The sequence below is a fragment of the Jaculus jaculus genome, chromosome 10, assembly GCF_020740685.1.
Source record: "Jaculus jaculus isolate mJacJac1 chromosome 10, mJacJac1.mat.Y.cur, whole genome shotgun sequence".
NCBI lineage: Eukaryota > Metazoa > Chordata > Mammalia > Rodentia > Dipodidae > Jaculus > Jaculus jaculus.
The window spans coordinates 27,492,501-27,503,408 of NC_059111.1; the positions used below are offsets into that span (position 1 = coordinate 27,492,501).

The 10,908-nt window shown below is 36.0% G+C and overlaps 1 protein-coding gene across 2 annotated transcripts in view; it reads left to right on the top strand.

The window, feature by feature from the left end:
• LOC101616730 (synaptotagmin binding cytoplasmic RNA interacting protein) overlaps positions 1–5,757 on the top strand; it is a 42,655-nt gene extending 36,898 nt beyond the window's left edge. Inside the window, exon 12 of one of the 2 annotated variants that reach the window (XM_004660451.3) lies at positions 1,300–5,757. In XM_004660451.3, coding sequence (XP_004660508.1) covers positions 1,300–1,341 — 42 coding nt within the window. In that variant the 3' untranslated portion in view covers positions 1,342–5,757. The remainder of the gene's footprint in view (positions 1–1,299) is intronic. The other variant, XM_004660452.2, reaches the window with a different exon arrangement.
• The last annotated feature ends 5,151 nt before the right edge of the window (positions 5,758–10,908 follow it).

Below are 10,908 nucleotides of genomic sequence, written 5' to 3' on the forward strand. Positions count from 1 at the left end.
AACCATTTTGGCTATTTGTATTCTATATGCTGTTGTTTAATTCAATAAAAAGTTCACACTTAAATGTATATTTACTAAAATTGTGTTTACAATTCGTTTTTCACAAAATTTCCTGCAAATTTGATTAAAATTGTATAGCATGTCAAGGCCAATTAAAGGGATTTGTGCCTTGTTAATGTTTGTGTGGAATATATCTGCACATTACACAACAGTGATTTATGCAGTTTTTTGCTTCTGGTTTAAAGTGGTATTTTACAACAGGCTTCATGTTCCCCCTAAAAATTCATTAATAGTACATGTACTAAGTTTAAGTTGGTAAGTATTTTAGAGCTCTTAATTGTCGTGGATGAATTGTATAATGAGAATTGCAAGTTGTTTCAAAGGGTTGCAGCTCACACTGATAAAGCACTTTCAGTTGCTTCAAGTTTGTCCTAACTTTTAACCTAAAACTCAGTGAATATGTTGCCTTCTTGACCATTTTGTACACGATGGGACAGCAAAGAAATTCTAATGTGAAAATGATGGGAATAAATGTGGGTAGCTGAATTCTCTTTAATGCATTGTACTTCCTTAACTAAAAGGAAGGGAGAAACCCTTTACAATTAGAAAATATGTACCAGATAGAAAGTATTCTTCATAGGTTTTCGATCATATATCTAAAAGCTTAGTTGGTTGTTGCCATTTGCATTTGAGACTTGCTTTGGCCATATGGTCTGTCTTTATAAAAGCATTGATTGGAAAATACAGGATTCTTGGGGAAGGGTGAAAGGTGTAGGTAAAGAGTGGATGGAGTACAATTTTCCCTAATTTTAGACCTTAACATATGGCCAGTAAGATAACATGAGTTTGAAATAAAATTTTAGTTAATCTGTGAATTTTAAATAGTCAAGATTGCTTTGAGTATATTATACGATCATTGTATGTCTTAAAAAAATATTTCTTGCAAGTAAGTGGGAGCAAATGTCCCAAGGTATAACTTCTGCTAGATTTTCCTTTAGAGACCTTCTAATATTTTAAAATAAAATCTATTTGTGAGGAAGGGGATGGGGTTTTTAAAAACTCAGTCAAATTATTCTTTCCCCAAATGTCAAAGAAAAAAAATCAAACCTTAACTGTGAGTGAAAAACCAAGTAAAAGGAAATTAAATAATTAATACAAAGGCAACTGTTTGGATAGACTTCATATAAATAAGATTTACTATGTTAAAGCTTTAAAAATTTTTTTTTAATGCTATCATTATGTTTGTACACATGATTAATTTAAAATTTATCTAACTGATTCCTTTTGTTACCTGGCTAGCAGGGAAAAGGGGTCGAGGCCGGTCCTGACCTGTTACAATGAAGACTGACTTGCTATGTGGGATTACACCAGAAGCTTGCAGTGGAGTAATGGTAAGGAAATCAAGCAACCTTAAATATCTCGGCTGTGTAGGAGCATATTCTATTGCAGAAGACCTTCCTATGAAGATCATGGAATCAAATATGGGACATTGAACTAATACTTGGACTTTGATATGAATTTCTTTAACAATTTTCTCTGCAGTGCAAGTTATTAAACTAAAGCTACTCTATTTTCCAAATGTGTTCCAACAGAAATCCTTCATAACTTCTAGCATGATATCTTAATAAAGAATAAAGTTCTCTTAAAAAATCTGCTCTAAGTAGATTTTTCCCCTGTTTTTTTAAATTAAGGATCTCAGCAGTGGTATTCTGAAATATTCTCTTGAATTTGTGCATTTAAATTTTATTGCAGTGATACAGATGAATGCCACTGTTGTTATCCTTAAATTTTATTTCTGCTCACCAAGGTTAATCATGATTGTCTTTTTTATAGTAATCAATTTTGAATTGTGTTCAGATATGCAGTTTCAGGTGTAATCATCAGAGCTGGTTAGTCAGGCATTCCAGATAGTGGTTCTTTTCAGAACCTTTTTTAAAGGGTTGGTTAACTACCTCAGTAGCAGAGGATTGAACTATACCCTGTCTGTACTGTACATAGAAAATCTTTGTAGATAAAAGCAAGGCTTGTTAAATATGATATGAGGGTAAGATTTTAATATACCAAATGTAACATTCTTAGTTGCCTTTAGTTTCAGAGGCTTGTAAGACTTCCTCATGACCATCATAACAGGCCTTGCTTTTGTCGTATTTTGTGGCTGAAAAAGCAGCCTTGCTTCTTCAGATATTGTAGTTATTTGGATGTATAATAGTTTAGCAAGATGTTACTTTTGTAAGACATCAGATGTTCAAAAAAGTGCATCCGAACTTGTACTAAATACTGCAGTGTCCCTTTATAAAAAGTCAGACTAAAACTGACAATTGTACAGCAAAGCCTGACATTTGGATATTTTGAAGTTTTTTCATAAATCATAGAAATTAGTATCTGGCTGTAGTTTAGCTTTTTAGGTAAAAGGTATGTTTCATTAGTGCATTTGTTACTGCTGATCACTAAAAATGTGAGTCAGCTTTCCATTTCTTATACAGGTCATGATAACTTGTAGAGTAGAGTACAATCATTTGTGCTGTTTTTAATTTTCTAAAGCACCTTGATGACAGTGAGTGTTCAGTGGTGAAGCATCCTCTATTGAATCACCCTCAAGAAATTTTTGCCAAGTCCTAAGTTGATAGCTTAAAGTAAAAAATAAAATTATAGTTTAATGAGGACTTGGTGTAAAGAAATCCCTTCTCCCCTTCCCCAAAGGGATACTGCAGTTAAATCACATACCCAATAGGCACCACGATGAAGATCAGAGCTTATACTTAATTAAAGTTTTATACACACCAGTTCCCCAGTAAATGCAAATTTAACGAGAAAATTAGATATGTCATATGTTCAAAATGCTCATGGCAAACAATCATTTTGCATTCCTGCAAATAAAATTGTTTTATACTGTAAGCTGGAGGCGAGTGTAACTTATTTTTGTAATAAAGTTTTTATTTTTTTTATGTGTCATTAATATAAATGTGTGTTAGTATAGAAAAAACTTCTGGTTTAAAAACTTAGAATTGCACACATTTCAGTATGTTCATTTGTACTTAACATAATTTTAGAATAGTGGTTGCCAATAGCCTGTATGTTTCACATTAATTGGTTTTTTTTGTTACCTTAATAAACCATTTTAGTATGTTGTATGTCAGTTACTGGGATAGCTGGGACATAGAGTGTAATTTAAAATTTGTCAATAAGTATTCATTGGAATATATGTAAATGTGCCTTGCCGGTTATTGAAACTTACCTACAAAATGAGTATGGGGTGACAAAAATTTGTTCCTGGTGCTTAATGAAACTTTCTTCCACTGATTTTATATATTACCCCGTGCTTTTTAAAAGTACATCTCTTTTGAATCTTAGTGTAAGTTTGAGGGCTACACAAACATTTACATTTCATTCTAACATAAGTATACTAGGTTGTAGAAAGTGGGTGAATTAAATGTAGCCTTCAGCAAAATTGAATCTCAGTGTAATCCTTGGTGCTGGCATTTCCCAGGTCCAAGGAGTTAAATGATCCCATCTAAGAGGTCATTGCCATGCCTATTGGCACTTAACTGTCATACCATTTTTAAGGGACACTGTCAAGGTCTTTAAGTTAATTCTCAGAATTGTTTGTTTGACTTAAAAGAATGACATTGTTAAAGCTGAAAGATGAACACTTTTGTGAGCTCACAAATGTGTTCTTTAACAATGCGCTAAAATATGGAGCTCTGTGGGTTCCCAAGACTTATTTGGCTTTTTTTTAGTTTGGTTTATGGGAGGGAAATTGTGAAGATTGATGTTTATACTTAAGGGTAATGTAAACAGTGGTGATGAAATGTTATACACTCAAGTGAAATTACTTGACAGTGTTCATTTGAATTCAAGCCATTATAATTACTTTGAAAATTAAATATCATTTGCACTGTTCTGACAATGGGTGCAGTTTTTGAGCAATATAATCAGAGCTAAATATGCATGTAGTGATTAGTGATGTGAACAATTAAGTTCTGAAGAAGAAATACTAACTGGTATTTTCAAACTTAAATTTCTGTAGTAAAATCAGTATCAAACTTATCAGAGATCAAGGAAAACAGGCAATGCATATAAAAATAATTTTGAATGTTGTGTGGCCTATAAAGCAATAATGCAATTTGTGTGGAATGTCATGGGATATGAGAAATGGAAATGCGAAAATAATTAATCTTTAGTAAAAATGTCAACATGTTAAAAGGGGGAATGTTAACTAATGTAGGTTATTGCTATTTGTGATTTGTTTATGGGTTCTTGGCTTTGACAGCTTCAAAGAATGGACAGATGATAAGTTTAAAAAATTCTGTATATATTGCCAAGAAAAGAGTCTTAAATCCAGTAGTCAAGTCCCTTCCTTGGGGAAGTGTATCCTTAAAAGCATTCTGGCTGTTCAGAAAAGTTACTTAACCAAAACAGACGCAAGATTTTGTTTCTGCAGACTACAATCAAAAGTGTTCATAAATTTAGCTTATCAGTTTTCAGAAAGTTGGTTTGTGAGAATATTGTAATTTTTGGGTAAGACTTTTAGTCATTACCTCACATGTTAAAGATGGAGGGAGATTTGAGCATATAAAGTTGCATGCTCATTGATAACAGCTGTAACACCATGAGAAACTTACTGATTGTTGCATATCTAATATAACAATAGAAACAATTTCTCATGATAAAGACAGATGGACTAATGGAGTGATATGGGTTATACAGTTGTATATAAGATGTTTAAAAAGATAAGATGACATCAAATTACATGGGCAGAAATGACAAGTTCAGTATAGCTTTTTGAGTACTAAGTCAAAATCGACTTGGTCCAAAACAGCAAAACATTATATTAAAGATGATACAGTTTGTATTTTGTGAGGAGAATTAAAATATTGAAGAGCTGCACACATTAGGAGGCGCTAATCCTTGAGTAAATGGAAGCTCAGGTTCCTAAAACTCCAAGAACACCCACCAGAACTGTTTTCTCCCCAGTCTTGTATATCATGCAATTTTTAACTATAGAAATTCAGTGGTGGGTATAAAACCAGTAAATGTACACCTTAAAGGTAACAATGCATAAAACAGATTTGTGGGGATGGTTTTTAAGGTACCATACTCAGTAATCAATCATACCACTCAATAGGACATACCACTAAAAATGCTAATTATGAATCAAGGCTCACAGACATGTTTTTATAAAACTGGGGTCTGTCACTTTTTACAAGTTCCTAAGACAAACTGTATTAGCACCACAGTCTGCCTTCAGTAATATAACTAAAATGATCAGGACTGGAAGCATTTGGATAAACCTTTTTTTTCTTTCCGCAAATGCAAAGCAGTATTATTAATATTCTGGGTCAAAGATTTAAGTTTTTAATGATATTAACAGTCTGGTGGTTCAGAAGTCTGGCATTGAGAAACAAAAGCTTGTACCTGACTAGTATTTTAATTTAAAAAAATTAGTTCTGTTAGCTTATTTAAATTCTTTTACATTTATTTATCCATAGAATTTATATTTATTTCATTCCTTTCATTTCACTGAACGCTGTCTGCAGGCTCTTTGATTTGGATTAGATGTGTGAAGTACTGTCTTTCGCCAAAAACCTCAAATGACCTGTTTCTTTTCAACGTAGTGGGTTTGTGCTTGTTTGGAGATCAGTTCAAAAACTATCTGTACTATCTGTACTGCCTCTGATGTTAAGATTTTATGTATAGCATAAGGAAGCTAGCTCTGACTATATTTTCCTAAGAATAAAGACCTATTTTTGTAGCATGTCTTAGGACCTCCAGGAGTCCAAGAATTATTGTGAGTGTCCTCCATTTCATCATCTTTCACTTAACAGCATTTAAATAGACACCTGGAATCTCTAGATCTGTCGCCTTTTGATCATGCTTACATTCTCAAAGTAACTAGCCCGTTGGTATAAACAGATGTTCTCAAGGTATTCCTAATTGCAAGCACATGGCTGGGGGATATAGAGAATCAATGCATTGGGCTGGTGTTTGTAGAATTGTGTATTTTGTGGTCAAGTGCACAGTGGTTAAGATTTGATGAAGTTTGGTGGTTTGCTTCTTTGGAAGCAAACTTCACCATGTAGTCAGTCATATATAGAGTTCTTCAGTTTTCTATCCTTGCAAGAAAATTCCTTTGAAGATGTGGAAATATGATTGAAGTTTTTAGTAACCCAGGAAAAAGGAAGACACTATTTTAATTTGTACATTTAGATCACTGCAAATGAGGTTAGATAAGCAAACTTACTTAACATGTGTATTTTAAGTAGATGGAGAAGTGGAGGATTTGTTAATACATTCAGTGGTTTTGGCTCATAGCTCTAGGAGGTGATTAGGGGTGTGGAGATAGCTTTTTTTTTTTTAAAGTACTACCAAAACTTGACATTGACTAGTGAAAGGTTTTATCATTTCAGAATTCCATTGGACTTTGGGGTATGAAAGTCTTAATAAATCACTTGGGAATTAGTGTTTCCAAGTGTTAGTTTCTTAAAATGTGCTTTTTACGTCCTGTGCTCCCCCCCCCCCCCCCAGAATTCACGGTCTTGCGCATGCTAGTTAAGCTCTGTTGTAGGGAGCTGTATCCCCAGCTCTTTAAAAAGAAATAAAAACTTGTTAGGATCTCGCTGAGTTGCCTGGGCTTAGCTTGTCACTCAGTCTGTTGGTCAGGAATGCCTTTACCTTTTGATCATGCTGCTGTAGCCTGCCAAATGCAAGTAGATAGGAATGCAGGCCATGACACCAAGCCCAGCTCATAAAATGTATTAACAAATTATTTATTTGAGAGAGAGAGAAAATGAATATGGGCTCGGCAGTTCCTCCAGCCATAGCAAACGAGCTCCAGGTGTATATACCCCCCAGTGCTTCTGGCTTCTGTGGGTCCTGGAGAGTTGAACCGAGATCATTTGGCTTTGTAGGTAAACACCTTAATCGCTAAGCCATTTCTCCAGCCCAAATGGGTTTTTAAAAAATGTTACATGTGTTTGTGTGCACACATACGCACCAGGGTTTCTTGCCGCTGCAAACTAATACCAGACACCTGGGTTCCACATATGCTTGTGTGGTAGGTGCTGGGGATTGAACCCTGGCCAGTTGGCTGTGCAGGCAAGTGCCTTTAATCACTGAGCCACCTTCCTGGCCCCCTAAAATATCTTGCTAGCATGAACAATAAAGTTAAATCCAAATAAGGTCATTTTAGAAGTGACTTGCTACAAGTTTTAAGTTTTTTTTAAACTGCTTTATGAAGCAATTTAAAACAAATTCTAATCTGAGATTAACAAAGGTTTATGTAGATTAGATTATGCATGAGCTGTTTCCTGTCCTTTTAAAGCTTTTTTTGGCTGTATTCTGAAAAGATTATTGCCAGTAAATTTCAATTTGGAGAGTTTTAGGAAACCCAAGGGAATTGAGCTATGAATTAGGGCCAGTTACGCTTTTTCAGGGAAAAGGGTGAAAGGAGCTGGTGTGGTTGAGCCACTAGTATAAAACAGCTAGAGAAGTGCTGTCTACTACATGACATACCAGAAGGTGTCCATCATACCTTTTCCTATGTTGTAGCTAATTAATGGCATTAGCTTTAAATATGATGGCATTTGATTAGTCATGGGTTTTCTGTAACACAAGTATCGTGACTATTTGAAGGCAAATTGGCTAAAGCTAGTGGCTCCATATCCTAATTAAATTTGTGGAGACATTTTAATGTGCATAATGGAGTTGCCCCACCCCCAGGGTGTCCAGGCTGACCTGGAATTTTGTCTCCTCTTCTCAGGGTGGCCTTGAAATCATGGCGATCCTCCTGCCTCCTGTGTGCTGGGATTAAAGGTGTGCACCACCACACCCTGTTCATACTGGTTTTTTAAATAGAAGATTCAGTCAGGTGTGGTTATGTAGAGGTGTAATCCCAGGAGATTGAGGTAGAAATTAAGATTCAGGAGCTAGACCTAAAATAGCTTTAAACTTAGGTAATGTGATGAATTAAAGAACCTTAGTACTAATGATGTGCTTAGTTTTTTATAAGCAGGGCCTCAGTCTACTCAGGCGGACCTGGAACTCACAGCCATCATACTACCTCAGCCTCTCTAGTAGAGAGATTAAAGGTGTATGCCATCACACCTGGCAGTTGTGCTTATTACATAACTTGAAATGTGCCTTGCAACTAAGCAATATATTAAAAGTTGTTTACAGATGGCATATTATACTTGTAAGTTATCCATAGTCACATGCATATATAGTCAGTACAGTGTGGTTTTGGCAAGTTTAGTTCTTTTTCTTGAAATAGTAGATATACATATTTGTAAGAAATTATTTCTAGGTAATTCTTCTAAACAATTTGGTTTCAAGAAATGTTTTCTTTATTAGAGAAAGAGACAGATAAAGAATAGGTGTGTCAGGGCCTCCATCTGCTGCAAATGAACTCCAGATGCATGGGCCATGTTGTGCATCTGGGTTTACATGAGTACTGGGGAATCAAACTTGGGTCCTTAGACTTTGCAGCCAAGCATCTTAACCACTAAGCAATCTCTCCAGCCCAAGTTCATTGTTTTAAAAAGGTTCTTTGCTTAGCAATTTGAAGATGAGAAAAACATACAGGCTTGGTAACTAAAATGTGTCAAAATGAGCTATTTCTATTATTTATTACTTACTATATTTTAATATAGCGGGAGAAACAATTTCATCTACAATAATAGCTTTTATTTATCAGTCTATAGGTGGCTAAAGTTAGATCATCTGTAAAGGTAGGCTATGTATGAATACTGATAGTTTGAGAAGTAACAAGTGATGTTTTTAAATGTCAATTTAATGTTTGAGAGAATGGGCATGCTAGGGCCTCTAGCCACCTCAAAATCTAGATGCACGCGCCATCTTGTGCATGTGCATTACATGCATACTTGGGAATTGAACTGGGGTCTTTTGGGTTTTCAGGCAAGCACTTTAACCATATCTCTATCCCATAATTTAGTTATTTTTTTTTTTTTCCTCCCCCGAGGTAGGTTCTCAATCTAGCCCAGGCTGACCTGGAATTCACTATGGAGTCTCAGGGTGACCTCAGATTCATGCCTCCCAAGTGCTGGGATTAAATGTGTGTACCACCATGCCTGGTCCACAATTTAGCTTTTTAATTATTATTATTTTTTTAATTTGAGAGAACATACACCACACATGGGCACACCAGGGCCTCTTGCCTCTGAAAATTAGCTTCAGACGTATGGACCACTTTGTGCACCTGGCTTTATACATGGATACTGGGAAATTGAACATGGGCCAGCAGTCTTCGCAATCAAGTGCCATTAGCTGCTAAGCCAACTCCAGCTTGTTTTTATTTCACTTTTTAAAAATTTTTAAAAATTTAAGAATTTATGGTGGGCTCAGTGGTTAAGGTGCTTGCCTGCAGAGCCTAAGGACCCGAGTTCAACTCCCAAGTACCCACATAAAGCCAGATGAGAAGGGTGGTGCATATGTCTGGAGTTCATTTATAGTGGCTAGAGGCTCTGGTGTGCCCATTCCCTCCCTCTGCCTCTTTCTCTTGCTCTCAAATAAAAAGAAAAAATTTTAACTTGAATAGTACATTTTTCCTGCTGTGGTTCTGAGGTTTTAGGCATAGTAAACCTCACTAGACTGAACCTCATTGATAATAGTGTAAATAAGAAACCTGTACAGGGAAAGCATTCAAGTAACAGAGGCTGTGAAAGTCAGCACATAGCTCACTCCCAGAGATGATGCCTGCATTTCTAGTGGTCACATTTTCAAACTTCCTAGTTCCTGTTAGCTGTTTTTTTTTTTTTTCCTATTTAGGTTATAATATTTTGACTTACACTTTGTAGATTTAGTATAGCCAAAACATAGTGTATCAGAATGCTCTGTTCTACCTGAAAATAGATTTTCATCTTTTTTCCCCTTTAAGTTTCTAGTTTTGTTTTCTTAGTCCAGCGTATGTTTCAGGTTACTTGTTTTAATGCATCCTGAAATTATTTTTCAAAAAAGCATTGCTTTTGTTTCACTATCAAGATTTCACAACTTGTTTTAGGTTCTGCTTATGTTTTTAGGTAGTACTTTCAGAGAGATTACATGAAACCAGTTGTACTATTATTTGACAAATTGGATAGGATTTTCTGTCATAGAACTTAAGTTCTATCTCTCTCCTATCCCTGTATTTTTATTTCATCTTTTTCCTTTTTTTGAGACAGTTTTTCTGTATAGCCAGACTGTCCATGTTTGTCCATGAGGAAAGAAAGAGGTATGGGTATGGGCTTCTCAAAGTAAAAGTGCTTCACTCTTCAATTGTTCTGCTCTTGTAAGCTTGGGTTGAAAGAATTGGAAGAGACTTCCTCTTTGATGTTTAAACTATCTCACCCAGTACTTTTAGCTTTTTGTACTTCATAGAATAATAACCCTTCCAGTCCAGGCTGTTGAACTCACAGAGATTCTCCCACCTCAGCCTCCCAAGTGCTGCTACTTTTCCCTTCTTTTCCCTCTCCCTCCTTCCCTCCTTCCTTCTCCCTCTGCCCTCTCCCTACCCTCCCCCTCCCAGAGAGAGAGAAAGAGGCAGATAAAGAGAATGGGCATGCCAAGGCCTTCAGCCCTAGCAAACGAACTCCAGATGCATGTGCCACCTTGTGCATCTGCCCTACCTGGGTTCTGGGAAATTGAACCTGGGTCCTTTGGCTTCATAGTGGCATTAACCACTATTTCTCCAGCCCTACATTTTTTTTTAAGGTAGGGTCTCATTCTAGCCCAGGCTGACCTGGAATTCACTCTGTAGTCTCAGGGTGGCCTCAAACTGATGGTGATGGTGATCTTCCTACCTCTGCTTCCCAAGTGCTGGGATTAAAGAAAGGCATGCACAATGACGCCCACCATCTGTTTTATTAAAAAAACAAAAACATTTTATTTGAGAGACTATGGGCACACTAAGGCCTC